Below are 14,216 nucleotides of genomic sequence, written 5' to 3'. Positions count from 1 at the left end.
AAAAAAAAAAGAGAAGAGGATAGAGAAAGATAGCAAGTGAACAATAGAGGGGATGTTAGTGAGAAACAGATATGGTTTATTATCTGTTGAAGATGACGTGTATAGTATTCTCAACTGGACTGGTCTGGGAAGTATTTCATGATGGGTGAAGTCTTTTAACAAGCAAAATGAGAAATAGTGATTGACTGTTTTAAAAAATTATAATAATAATAATTATTGGGAAATGCATGGAAAAGACATATTGAATGATAAAGCGGGGAGATTGATGTCTGTATTGACTGACATGCATGGCATTCCCTTTTGAAAAAGCAATGGAAGTCAATGTAAAGTTATATGTAATCCAATGTAATATAAAGAAGATTATGATGATAATAAAAAAAAAAAAAATCCCAAGAGGAGATTGGAGGAGCAGGGATTGTGGCGTGGGGATGATTTCTTACTTGCCCTCTCTCTGGCAAGTGCACATACCCTATAGCAAAAAAAAAAAAAAAAAAGGAAGTTATTTATTTATTTATTTCATGAGCAAGAAAGAGAAAGTGAAAGGGAGAAATAACACCCCAAAAGAGTCCCACAACCACAATCCACCCCTGCCCCTCAGCCAGCCAGATTAGGGCATGTGTATGCGTGCACAGGGTGTATGCGCATCCTGACCTTCCTACTCAGGCAGGTCTCGGGAGGGGAACCTGGAACCTTCCCACACAAGGCAGCCTCAGAGCAGCATGTTACTGCCCCGTCACCACCTGGCCCCAGGAGTCTTACCCTTTACATAGCCAGTGGATACCGCTTCCTGCATCTATTTTTTCATGATAAATGAACGATGACTAGCCCTCGAGCAGGAGGCCTTAGACATTTGCCACGCGTTTCTTCCTGAATTCACTTAGTGAATGGACTGCGCCCCACGTCTGCCACCTGCCATTAGCCAATGGGAAAACAGGTTTCTCGCATATTTATGAGGTAGGTTTGGAGCTTGGAGCGAGGCATCTGCTGAAGTGAGGCTCCAACTGTCCCACTGAAATGGGAGACAGGGCACTGCGTCCTGAATTACTGCATTCCAAAGAGGTGACTCCCAAGTCCTGGAGGAAAATGCCCAGGTGTAAAACTGGCAGGAGGCTCAGCTTGGAAAAGATTTACATTCCTTTCAAAAGAATAGAGAAGGAATTCGTCATTACAAAGTTTTGTGTTTTGGGTTTTTTGGTTTTTTTAAGGTTTTATGATGGAAAGAAAGTATGAGTTTTGAAATCAGACCTGGATTGTAATCCCAGCTCCTCTACTTACAAATTTTATAAACTAGTACGAATAATATAATCTGTCAAAGTTTCAGATTCCTCATTTATGAAACCCCACTAATATTTTTATATATACTTCACAATAATTCAAAGTTCTCTATAGTAAATGTTCTCAGAAAAGTGAGGGGGAGGAGTCTTTTCCCTTTTTGCACCAGAAAGAATTACAATTTATTTTTCTTTTTTTAAAAAAATTTTGCTAGAGGGCTTACAGTAGCTGGGGAGACACAAAAAGAGAGAAAGCGAGAAAGCACCTCATCCCCCGCACCTCATCCCCCGTCTTCCCTGGACCATGGTCAGGACGCAATCCTTCTCCATTTCTCCCTCCATTCAAGATTTTGTGCATGTGGGCACACCTGCCTGCTGTGTGTTTCAAGCTGCTGGGTTCAGGACTGGAACTACGCAGTTACCCATATGGGATCCAGCCACTTTAACTACCAAGCCACCTCCAGGCCCTGTGTTTCCTACTTTTGAATTTGTATTCAATTTTACATCCCTATTTCACAACTGTCGTTACAACTAATAATCACTGAGTGCTTGTTATACACCAAGTGCTTTGCATACAACTGTGATTTCAGTTCATCTTCCCCCAAACCAAAAGGATTCTGTTATTACCATCCCATCCAATGGATGAGTACACCATGACCCCGAAAGGTTAAGAGACTTGGCCATAAGGCCACTCTCCAGCCCAGTGCTGTCAGAGACCTTCGTCACCAGGTTGTCAGGTTGCCAGAGAGGAGGCCGAAACCCAGTCGTTTTTACCGGGTACCATCCTGGACTTTGGGCAAGGACAGGCTTCTGCAGAAGCCCCAGAATAATCACAGCCGGGGGACAGGACTTTCAGAGAGATAGGGATTAAGAGCAGGATGAAAACAAAACAAATCCCAAAAAAGTGGCATCGTAGACTTATTGTACAGTGTGGCACACCACGAACTACCCGACCACACAGCGACCCTGTCCAGAGACCTAGCGCAGCCACCAGGCAGCCCTCTCCACTCCACTCTCCCCTTTCCACTCCACTCCGCTCTCCTTTCCACACCACTCTCCATTCCACTCTCCTCTCCATTCTCCACTCCACCCAGAGCACGGACGGCCTCAGTACCTACTCGAGCCCCCCGATCCATTCTCTCGGTGCTCGTCTGCTCTGGTCTCGCAACTGCCTCGATTGGTCGAGCCTGAACCAGCATGGCGGCGCCCATGTAATCTGGTCCGACTGCGAAGGGGACGGCGGCGGTGTCGCAGGCCCCGCAGGGGTCAGAAGTCATCATGCTGAGGGCCGCGTGGAGGGTGCTGAGTTCGATTCGGCCCCAAGCAGTAACCCAGGCCCCGGTCCTGGGGCTTCCGGGAGGAGGGAGCTCCAGGCTTTCTCCCAACCAGTGGGGCCTGCAGCCTCGAAGTGAGGAGCTGAGAAGGGGACGGCGGGCTTAGGGAGACGGGATTCGGCGGAGTCCGACATACCGGGGGGACCGGGAAGCAGGGACGTGCAGCGGCGGGATAAGGGGGAACGGGTGGCGGCTGGGAAAGAGGTGCGACGGGGTGGAGGCGAGGCGCGAAGACCGTGGAGAAGGGGAATGCTCGGAGCTCAGGAAGGAGTTGAAGCGGGACTATTTAAGGACGTGGACCTCAGCCCTCTCTCTTCTGCCAAGGTCTCCTCCAGGCCACTCGCGGATATGCCGTCCAGAAACCAGGTAGGAGGTCCTGGGTGGCACTTGGAGCTGAACTAGACCGGAGGGTTTGAGATGGGCAAGGGGACCGAAGTGGCAAGTCAGAGCCAGCAGGTGGAGCGGCCAGAGGGGTAGCCAGCGGCCCTCGGCAGAAGACCCCCACGTCCACTTTACACAGTGCGTGGGCCTGAAGCCTTGGGGCTGGGCGAGGATAGGAAGACGCGAGCAGGCGCCTTCGCGGTGCGCGTGAGTGAACGAGCTAGCCAGAGCGCGTGTGACCCCACGCAGGCCTGCCAAAGTATCGCCCGTACTGTTCTTGCTGAACGGAGTCTCCCACTCGACAGCCACCCAGACCCCTCATTAGGTAAAGGTTTTTGAGCAAGTTACTTCCTCTCTCTGAGCCTCATTTCTAAAGCCAGGGTAAAAGTACCCATTTGAGAAGACTGTCCTTAGGGTTCAACAGTAACGCATCGGAAGTAGCCTTAGCACTGTGCTCGGTAAGTTACAGGATTTTATTATAGAATGTGTTGCCATTAGCATTATTTGTATATAGGTTTCCTGTGATACCTATTCGGTGCCTACATTCCAGGCACCCTAAAGCTAGCCATCTCTCCTTATCCCCTCGTTTCATTCAAGCAGTCAGCCAGCGTTCGTCGTGTGCCTCTTCTAGGCTGGGCCATGCAGCAGATCATGGGGGGACTCCAAGGGAGTCAAACTCGGTCCCATCCACAGGCAAGCCCATCCTAGTGGGAGATAAGATAACTGTAGAGCCAGACAGGTGTGTGAGAGGCACAGGCACAGTGGAGGGCCTTGGAAAAGGCCATCTGCTCTCAGCATGAAATGTCAGGGCTGTAAGGTGCCCACCAGGTTTGCAGATGAGAAACGGCCCAGAGATACCCAGTGCCTTGCTTGACAACCTGGCTGTCTCTTCCAGAGTTGAAGAGCAGACATGAGCCAGGTCTGGGAGAATGGGCAGTGAGAGTTAATTCTAATCGTTTTCCATCCATTTGACAGTCGGGCCCAGCCAAGACAATGGCCTGCCCCCTTCCACGCTGCTCAAAGACTACCAGAACGTCCCTGGAATTGAGAAGTAAGCAGAAGCCTAACTTGAGGAGGCGGGGACACTGGGAGCATTGACAGGGAGAGGGGAAAGATGTTGGGATGGTTTGAAGCTCAATTTGCTATATCTGAAGCCTGATTATGAGGCAGGCCCAGGCATGGTGAGGCTGAGTGGGCAGCAAGGGCAGATTGGCATTCATGAGGCTCAACTACTGCTCTTTGGGTTTTGGTTTGGGGTGTTTTTTGTTTTTTGTTTGTTTGTTTGTTTGTTTGTACTCTGGGTGAAGATCTTACACTATTAACTACCAAGGAGTAACATGCCTCATGGATCTTGATAGATATCTCTCATCTCTTGATCTTCACAAAAGCCCTATGGAGGAAGAAACAGTATCCCCACTTGATAGATTATTGAACTCTACAGTGTCATGCTGCTCCCAAGGAGCAGAGCTGGCTTCAAATCCAGGCACGACTGACATCAAAGCCAGGCTCCTGCTCCACCTCATCCTGAGTGGTGGGAGCTGAACAGTCCCTCCAGCCTCCCACTATACAGTCCGACTTGCATTGACATGTCTTAGACAGATTGAATGATGTTCTGACTAAAATGGAAACCTGCGCTTTGCCCTCCCTATGATGAGCCTGGATCACTCAAGCTGACAGCCCCAATTTTCTGTAGTTATCACATGGTCCCATGTTCTTAGCCCAGCAAACCAGACCCATGCTGACTTCAAGTCCCCAGGAAATGGCTTCCACCTTCACATAGATATATTTGCTGGAGGAGGAATTTTCAATCATCCTTGCTTTTCAAGCTAAAATAAAAACAGTGTTGCTGGGCCTGGCAGGTGGTGTGCTGGTTAAGGGCACTGGATTCCCACAGGGCCAACTGCAGTTCAAGCCCGGACCTGGCGGCTTGCTTTCTCACTTTCTCTCTCTCTCTCTCTGTCCCTCTCTGGTCAAAATTAAATAAATAAATAAAGTTAAATAAAATAATAATAATAATTTTTAAAAAAACAGTATTGCTCTTTCCCCACACACCTGTTTCTCATTGCTGTGGTTTTCCCGCAGAGTTGATGATGTCGTGAAAAGACTCTTGTCTCTGGAAATGGCCAACCAGGTGAGCAACCTGTGCCAAACCTTGGCCTCCCTCAGTCCTCCCCTCTGGGACTCCCCCTACCCTAGTTAGCACCCCCATTGCACTTTCCAGTCATTCTGCATCCACCTGTCAGTGCCCTGGATTGAGCATCTCCAGGGCAGGACAGTTTTGCTCCTCCACTGTAACCCTCGCATCTGGTAAAGAGCGAATGTCAATAAAAACTGATGCATGTATGAATGAGCAGGCTTGGAGACTTTCGTCCAGCAAACCATTTCTCCTGTCAGTAGCTATGACCTGTGGTTTGCCACAGCCATGATGGACCAAGTAAAGCAGACTTGAGCCTTCTAGGCCAGGTTGCTAGAATAGCTGCCCACCCCACAGGGGTAGGAGGACTCAATCTTAGGGGGCAACTGACCGCACAGATTTTCTGTCTTCAACAGAAAGAAAAGCTAAAAATCCAGCAAGAACAGCTGATGAACAAGGTGGTGGCAAACCCTGAGGACACCAGCTCCCTGGAGGCTCGAAGTTGGTTAAGGGTTCTTGGGGAATGGGGGTGCACAGGAGCCTGCTAGCTGGTACCTTATCTAACATTTAGATGTGGCTTAGGAAAGGCAGAAACCCAGAGGGCCCAGGGCAATGAAAACAGCTCTGTGTCCTGAGCTCTAAGAAGGCTGGAGCATGCCCAGGTCTTACCTCGTACTTGTGTTACCTTGGGCAAGTCACTAGCCCTCTCTTGGAGCCCCTAGTCTGGAAATGGAGGCGGGGACAGGCAGCACAGGGCAGGGGTAAGTTACCTCCTTCATGGCAGGATTGCAAGAAGCTTGGCTAGTATAGCTCATACTCTGTGGCAATACGGCTGGCTCTCCATGCCCACATGGTTTACTAAGCCCTCTGCCAGACTGACACGGGAGGAGTCCACGCGGACTACTGTTCCTACTCTGGTTGCAAGCTGTGCCTGGCAACAGTGCTCCCTGGATGTGAAAGAAAAGCCCCCTCTGGACCAGCACTTGGTGTAATGGCTATGTCGCTGGCCTCCCATGTGGTCGACTGTGGTTTGAGTCCTGGACCGGTGGCTCAAACTCAATGCCGGGTGCGTGGGTGTGCCCAAGATCCCGAGAGGAGAATGGAGAAGAGATTGCAGCGTGGCCATCCCTCCTGGGGGGTGATTTCTCGCTTTCTATCTCTCTGCCTCTGTCTGTCTTTCTGGTGAGCACACGTGCTGTATACCAAAAAACCTCTCCAAAAAGAAAAGAAAAGCTTCCCACTTCCCCCTTGCATTGGGTGCAGTTTATCTTCAGAGATCATTTGGGGCAAGGGAGGTAAACCACTAGAGCCACGTGGGGTCTGCACATCCCCTCCCCTTTGCTTTCTCTCCAATCCTCCAGCCGTCATTCTTCTCTTCCCCTTCTGCCAGAGATTAAGGCCTCACAAGTTCATCCTGGCCTCTAAACCCCCATGGAGGTCTGTAGGCTAAACTCCTGGGCTCTCCATAGCTTCTTCAGAGATGAAGAATTGCAGCTGCCCTGGACCCCCCATGAAACCCTGGCCTGGAGCCCATCTTAATCACAAAAGGGCTGCTTACCTTGCCTCACTGTTTCCACTACACATTATCCCACTGAGACCTCCCAGGTTAGCAGGCATAGGCAGCACCCCAAGGTGGTAACCAGGGTCCTTTTTAAGCACAATTCTAAACTCCATAGTACAAGCACAGAGATAAGGAGGCAGCCGGAAGGGGCGAGGTGAGCAGACCCTCAACAGTTTGAGAAACTTACTTCCCTGGCCAGAACCTCTTATGCAGCGTGGAATCATGAGCCACCGTGGCATACACCCTGGACCAGTTCTTGATATTCATGGGGATGCTCTGTAGTTTTGCCATTAAGAATACTTCTTTTTTTTTTTGAGAGAGAGACTTTTTCCTATAGAGTGCATGCAGACAGAAAGAGAGAGAAAGCGAGAAATCACACACACACACACACACCCCCGGGGAGATGGCCACACCATAATCCCTTCTCCATTCTCCTCTCAGGATTTTAGGAATACAGGAACACGTGCCTGGTGGGAGTTTTAAGCTGCCAGGTCTGGGACCAGCAGTTAGTGTAATGGCTATGTCGCTGAACTCCCACGTAGTTGATCGCGGTTCGAGTCCCGGACCTGGTGGCTTAAACTCACGTCAGGGACGTGTGTGTTCGTGTCCAAGATCCAGAGAGGAGAATGGAGGAGAAGGGATTGCGGCATGGCCATCCTCCCTAGGGGTTGATTTCTCACTTTATATCTCTGTCTTTCTGGCAAGTGCACGCGCCCTATAACAAAAAAAAAAAAGAAAGAAGAAAAAAGTCCCCAGGTCTGGGACTCAAACCACAGCCCACTAACTGGGAGTCCAGTGACCATTATGCCACCTGCTGGTCCCTGGTGTGAGTTTTAAGCCACCAGGTCCAGGACTCAAACTGCAACGGACTATGTGGGAGTCCAGCAACATAATCATTCCACTGTCTGCTAGTCCCAATAATGCTATTTGCTATGAGGTTTGGATGATACCTTTATAAAACTAAGGAATTTCTCTTCCTTGGACTTCGCTTTCTAAAAGACAATCCAGAGCCTTCTGGGATTTTGAAGTTCGTGTGCTTTGGGTCTTGCAGACCTGTATAAGCCCATGGTTATTGTTGTTCCTGGGGTTTTTAAAACATAGCCCAGGCCGGGCCTTTCCTTCCTCTGTGCCCAGCTCTCATCCTCTGTGGTTTGTGGTTTCAGTTGTTGCCTTGACTGTCAAGATCCGCAATTATGAAAAACACATGCAGAAACACCGAAAGGTAAACCCTGGGTGTCATTTGTGGGTAAACAGCAGCAGCGGGGAAGAGGCTGAGAGGTGCAGGGCTCCGGGTCCAGAGAGCAGCTTGAGCAGCCAGGTAGCTGAAGCCCACGTGCCCACTCTGCAGCTACAGTGGGACCAACACAACTCACCCTGCCTCCTGGGGAGAAAAGGGAGCCGACAGGGCTGTGCTGAGTATCACCAGTGGTTAAGGACACAAATCTTAGAGTGTGTTCACTGTGTTGGGTACATAGAGAATGCTGAGTGCACAAATGGAGTCAGATCGTTGAATTTAAATCCCAGCTCCGCCACTTCTACTAAACTGTGTGACTCTGGGGAAGTGACAGGTCTGAGGCTCGGTTCCTCTGTAAGATGGGATCGTAAGAGTGCCTGCTTACAGGACTGCGAGGATCACATGACCGTAATAGCAGCCAGCATGAAGCATATAGCATGCTAAATACTTCACTTGCATCATCCTGTTTAGCCCTTTGTGGTTCCCCAGAGGAATAATCTAGTTATGGAGTGACTGAGTGACCCCTTGGAAGTGATGTGCTGAGACCTGAAACAGAGCTGTCTTGCTCCAAGGCTCACACTCTTAATCATGAAGCCATATCTCAGCACAGCGTCCGGCATGAGCTGCTGTGATTAGCAGCTGCTGTTCTTTTTTTTTAATAATTATTTATTATTTATTTTATTTATTCACTCATTTATTTTTTCATTTGACCAGAGAGAAACAGAGGGTGAGAGTGAGAGAGAGGAAGTGAGAAAGCAAGCCACCAGATTCAGGACTTGAACACTGGTCAGCCATGTGGGAGTGTCCAGCACCTTAACCCACCATGCCACCTGCTGGTCCCGTAGCTGCTGTTCTTTTTAATAAACCTGGTTGTGAATGCAGACAGGTCCAGCCCCATGCCCAGCCCCTCCATGTTCCCTGGAGCCAGTTGAGCTGTTCCTTAGAGATCTCAGTTTGGTTCAAGCGTGTGGGACACCAGCCCTGCTGCAGAGGTCCCTCACAGAGCAGCACCCCACTGTGAGTGGTAGTCTCAAGGAAGAACACAGACATTCACTCCTCTCCACCCCCATGGACAGTCTGCCTTGCCGGGGAGAGGCTGAGTGGGTGGTATAGGAGAAAGAGCATGAGATTTGGCGTCCTACTGGTAGACCTGGGTTCAATGCCAAGCCTCCAGACCCACAGCTCTCAGGACCTTTTGTGATTAGATAACATCCTTGAACCTTTGTCTCCCACTCTGTAAAATGACAATGGCAACAACTCTCTCAGAGTTGCCTTAAACTTGCCTAAGACTGCTGGGGGATTTCATGAAATGATAAAAAATCATCCTTTGTTATCGTAAGCAAGAGTAACATTTATGTAATACCAGAGGTAATACAGACACTCTTACAGGACAAAGCCCACAAACGCTACCTGCTGATGAGCATTGACCAGAGGAAAAAGATGCTCAAAAACCTCCGGAATACCAACTACGATGTCTTCGAGAAGACATGCAGGGAACTGGGGATAGAGTACACCTTCCCCCCGCTGTACTACCGGACAGCCCACCGCCGCTTTGTGACCAAGAAGGCTCTGTGCATTCAGGTACGAGTCAGTCACTGCTGTGACTTGGAACCAGGGTTGGAGGCAGCAGGAGGGAGGGTTCATCTGTTTCGAATAGAGGCACGACACTGGCACCAAGGCCTGGAGCCGATCCAAGGGAAGCCACCAGCCACCAACCCGTGGAGAAAGGCTGGGTTCCCATCTGGGGGAACTGTTCTCATCTCACCACCTGCTCCACATCTTAGGTTTTGCAGGGAATTACAAGTCTTTTTCTGTCCTCTCCCCCTCAGGTTTTCCAGGAGGCTCAGAAGCTGAAGAAGCAACAAAGAGCCTTAAAAGCTGCAGCCGCAGCAGCCCCAAAGCAAACTAGAGGAATCCAAAGCTCTTCCAAAGCCCAACCACAGCACTCAAACCAATAAATTGTTAAAATGTTTTCTTTCTGCCTTAAAGACTGATAGGGGAGAAGATGGGGCTGTGTTTGGCTAAGGAGGAGGAGAAGGAGGAACTTATTCCTTGCAGGATCCCAGAGTCCTATGAGGAAGAGTCCTTGCCCTCACCCCTCGAAAGGACACACTCGTACAGAAACTACCTTGCATCCAGATGGCATGTGTGCCAGGGGAGGTGAGACAGCACACAGTAGGACCAGGGTGCAAAGGCCAGCCCTAGAAGCTGCCTTCCCAGTAGGGCCCTAAAGAGAAGTCGGCATTTAGCAGGCAGAGGTGGGAGGGAAGGCTTCCCAAGTAGGAGTTGCACACGCAGAGGCAGGGAGATGGAGAGGTGCATGCTGTATTCAGAGTGCCGTGAGGGTCGGGATAAAGCTGGCAGGTAAGCTGAAGCTGAGGTGAGAGGCTTTATGGTCCTGCAGGGAGTGGGGAGACCACCAAAGTTTTAATACTGAAGGAGTGATGGTAACAAGTCTCTGCTTTAGGGGTTAAGCAACAGCTGCATGGAGTAGGGATGAGAAGGGGAAAGATCAGAGCAATTAGTTGTTTGGGGGTGGGGGGTACTGTTGTTTGGATAGAAAATCTGATCAAAATACAAGCTCTATCACCGAGAAACTACGCACACAAAGCACTGCTTATCCATTCCAGGTGGTTATGGAGAAGCCTCTTAGAAAGTCCACCCGTTGGTACCAAGTTAAATGCCAAGGCCTTGAAGCCCAAGCATGTTCGGTATGTTGGAAGAACCCAAAGAAGACAAAATATCTAAAACTGAGTGAGCAAAGCAAAGAGTAGGAAGAGCTGAGGTCAGAGGGAGTAGGCGGACCTCAGATACAAAAAGCTTTCTGGATGCCTCAGTCTGCTCAGGCAAGCCATGGGGAGTGGCTGGAATGCAGATGCAGCCTCACTTACTTGCCCACCATTCACCTCCTGCTATGCAGCCCGGTTCCTAACATGCCACCGGTCCATGGTCCAGGGATTGGAGACCCCTGCACCATACCACACTGCCTAGAAACAAAAAATGGTCTGAGAGGCTAAGAGAGGAGTCTACACTACAGCAAACATATGACTTTAGGAGCCAAGCAGGAAACAAAGGCATGAAGGCCAGGTATATGGCAATGATGCTAAACTACTTACTACATGGGAACCAGCAGTTAGCGTAATGGCTATGTCGCTGGACTCCCACGTAGTCAACCGCGGTTCGCGTCCTGGACCCGGTGGCTTAAAACTCATGCCGGGCACGTGTGCGTGCGTGCCCAAGATCCCGAGAGGAGAATGAAGGAGAAGGGACTGCGGAGTGAACATCCCCCCTGGGGGGTGATTTCTCGCTTTCTGTCTCTGTCTGGCGAGCGCACGCGCCGTATAGCAAAAAAAAACTCTAAAAAAAAAAAAAAAGATAAACTTACTACATTCCTAATGCTGCACAGACCAGGCAAAATAACCAGATCAAATAGCATTGGGTTGTCCACTTGCGGCTACTGCATGATCCTGATGTTGAGATGTCCATTAAAGGAAGGAGCAGGGTTCATGGGGAAGCAGTTCCAGTGGTTTGGAGTGAGGATGTCACTGAATTCTAGGCTGTGAGTGTTAACTACTCTCAAAAGCCTGGTTGAGAAGGGAAGGAAAGGAAAACTGACTAGGAGGGGTTGTGGGATGGAGGATATTGATGATGGGAAGTACTTGAGCTTGGCATATGTCAGGGCAAGACGGCAGTGGTGTGGTTATAAGGAACAGAAGTTGGGCACATTGCCCACAGAGGGAGCAATTTACACTGAGTTCTGCTGGATGAAGTGGGGGCATGTGGAGGAGCTAGCTCCAGAAACGTAGCTGGACCCAGACTGGAGAGCACTGAATGCCAGGCCAAGCCATCTACAGGGACCTGCCAAACTACAGGAAGCCACAGAAGAAACGTGTTGTCGAAAGCAGTGTCTCCTCAAAGTTAGCCTAGCAGCCAGAGCAGGGTGGAGAAAAGAGCAGCGACGTGGAGGAACGCAGTAACGCAGATGGAAGAAGAAAGGAAGGGGTCAATGTGAGAAAGATTTTGGAGGAAAAAGAATTTGGTGACTGATAACAACCCAAGGAGCCCGACCTGGAAGCCTGAGCAGCTGGAAAGGATGACTGGGCCTTCTAAGTACTGAAAATGAGAGAAATGGTTGCTTATCAAAGTAAAATTGTACAGATGGCCAGACGGTGGTCCTGGAGCCCAAGATAAAGTGAAGATGGAGGACACTGGCCTCACAGTACAGAAAAAGCTGGGAGTCCCCTTAACAGCCTGAATAAGGGAACCACAGAGCCAAATGGGGCTTCCCATTAAGATTTTTTTTTTCCTAAGAGAGTTTTGCTATAGGGCCCTTGGGCTTGCCAGAGAGAAAGGAGCAATTGACCTGGGGGTGGGGGGTGGGGGTAATTCCATCACAATCCCTTCTCCTCCATTCTCGTTGGGCACGCACGCACACGTGCCCGGTGCGAGTTTTTTAAGCCACCGGATCCAGGGTTCAAACCACAGTTGACTATTTGGGGGGCAGCGACTTAACCACTGCGCCATCCGCTGGCCTAAAGGCAAGACACGTGACTCGTGGGCTACTGTCCTTCCTCCAGCTACTGTGGAGGAAAGTCGTTTCCACGTTACCGAGCGCTTCGGTGGCGCGTTCCGAGGTCACGCTGAGTCCCCTCCGCGGCCCTGGGAGAGGGAAGGAACTTAACCTCCACTTACAGACCGGAAGCCAAGGCTCAGACCCCGCCCAGTCTTACGACCGAGAGGCGAGCCGCGATTCCACCCCGGTCCTCTGCCAGCGTCTGCCCTAAAAACCTACTTACTGCAGGGGCCTTCCTCTCTCGTGGGGACCTCGGGCTCCAGGCCGCGCAGGGAGACGGGCGCCCGCCCTCGCCCGCTCCCACGGCAGCCCTCGCCCTTCGGAGCTGACGCCAACAAACTCAGAGCCCCCGCTCCCCAGCGAAGCCACAGTCCCTCGGCGTTCGACTCGAGCCAATTAGCTCAGGCGGCCCCTCCACTCGGCCCAATGAGCGTGCACTCTCAGGGCACCTCTCACCAAAACACCTCCTGATTGGCTCGCTTTTTCCATGCGCGACGTTGCCCTAGCAACCAGGCTACAGGGACGCAGCTTCCAAGCCACAGGCTACCAAGCCCAGGGCTCTTCCCCAGCCCTGCTGGCTTCTGGCACCATGTCGGTGCGGACGCTGCCGCTGCTCTTCTTAAACTTGGGTGGGGAGATGCTCTACATCCTGAACCAGCGCCTGCAGGCCCAGAACATCCCGACCGATAAGACCCGCAAAGGTGAGAGGCTCCCGGCCCGCACAGCCAGATCCGCGCCCCGCAGCCCGGCTCCCTCGCCCGCTCCTCAACACGCAGGCCAGACCCGCCATCCTGCACGCTTTGCTCTCGTAGCGGCTCCTTTCTCACAAGCCACAGGCCCAGTCGGAGTCTTTCAGGAGTCATATTCTCCGAAAGATCCTTCAACAGCAAAGGAGTTGAATGCCCCCCTCGGATATAAATAGAGTACCTGATCCCCCCTAATTTCTTTCCCTTCTCAAATGGGGATTTCCCAGTCTCTCTTGAGGACTGGTCACTTCCAAGTGTAAGAGTCCACCTGGCCCCACAGCCCTAGCTAGTCCAGACACCCCCTTTATCCCCAAGGAACAGGCTCCATTCCTCCAGGCGGTATCCTCCCACATAAGCTGAAGTCTCGTGCTCTTTTCAGAAGCTATCCTAGAAATGTGGGGTTCTAAAAGAACACAGATCAATAAGAAAGCTGGAGAGCCGTCATTGCCTTCACAAGAGTTGGCAGGGAACACACTTGTGAAAATAACTATGTAAGAGCTTCCTATCTAACCCCCTGAGAAGTGACACCCCCCTCCCAGAACACTGTTTTTCTTGCCCTCTTTTTCTCCCTCCTCAGCAAACAGTGGCTTTCACCAATTTTCCTAAATATGAAGGGAAAATTATTAATATAGGCAATTGACATGGCCACTGATTCAAACATTTATCCTCTCCAGTAGCCCCTGTGTGGATGTTAACCATACATATCTCAGATGTTAAGTATACATAATCAAATATTAACTTATGAAAGTCAAAAAGAAAAAAGGAAAAGAAAAAAAGAAAAAGTATATATATTAACTTATGCCTAGGCGATTGAGTCTAAGCCCATGCACAGAAATAAAAGATCTCCCTGGGACCAGCAGTTAGCGTCATGGCTATGTTGCTGGACTCCCACGTAGCCAACCATGGTTCGAGTCTCAGACCCGGTGGCTTAAACTCACACCGGGCACGTGTACATGCCCAAGATCCCGAGAGGAGAATGGAG

The 14,216-nt window shown here is 50.4% G+C and overlaps 2 protein-coding genes across 2 annotated transcripts in view; both read left to right on the top strand.

The window, feature by feature from the left end:
- Window positions 1-2,445: 2,445 nt before the first annotated feature.
- On the top strand, window positions 2,446-9,889 carry MRPS15 (mitochondrial ribosomal protein S15). The gene is made up of 8 exons (XM_006158609.3): window positions 2,446-2,679; window positions 2,930-2,971; window positions 3,962-4,037; window positions 5,069-5,117; window positions 5,537-5,621; window positions 7,845-7,903; window positions 9,305-9,496; window positions 9,745-9,889. Exons 1-8 carry the CDS (start codon window positions 2,550-2,552, stop codon window positions 9,871-9,873), a joined length of 762 nt encoding a protein of 253 aa, XP_006158671.1. The 5' UTR covers window positions 2,446-2,549; the 3' UTR covers window positions 9,874-9,889.
- Window positions 9,890-12,962: 3,073 nt separating this feature from the next.
- Window positions 12,963-14,216, top strand: part of OSCP1 (organic solute carrier partner 1) — a 36,352-nt gene continuing 35,098 nt past the window's right edge. Inside the window, exon 1 of the mRNA XM_006158574.3 lies at window positions 12,963-13,189. Within this exon, the coding sequence (XP_006158636.1) occupies window positions 12,976-13,189 (214 nt within the window). The 5' untranslated portion in view covers window positions 12,963-12,975. The remainder of the gene's footprint in view (window positions 13,190-14,216) is intronic.

This window comes from Tupaia chinensis, unplaced genomic scaffold, assembly GCF_000334495.1.
Source record: "Tupaia chinensis unplaced genomic scaffold, TupChi_1.0 Scaffold000604_1, whole genome shotgun sequence".
In the NCBI taxonomy this organism is placed as follows: domain Eukaryota; kingdom Metazoa; phylum Chordata; class Mammalia; order Scandentia; family Tupaiidae; genus Tupaia; species Tupaia belangeri.
Note: the sequence above shows the minus strand (reverse complement) of the source record. Positions and strands in the feature narration are given on the sequence as shown.

Bases quoted from the DNA above. Each gene is read 5' to 3' on its own strand.
- MRPS15 (XM_006158609.3), top strand. From the start codon at position 2,550: ATGCTGAGGGCCGCGTGGAGGGTGCTGAGTTCGATTCGGCCCCAAGCA. The intron at 2,972-3,961 runs GTAGGAGGTCCT...TCCATTTGACAG, and splicing joins ATATGCCGTCCAGAAACCAG to TCGGGCCCAGCCAAGACAAT. The intron at 9,497-9,744 runs GTACGAGTCAGT...TCTCCCCCTCAG, and splicing joins AGAAGGCTCTGTGCATTCAG to GTTTTCCAGGAGGCTCAGAA.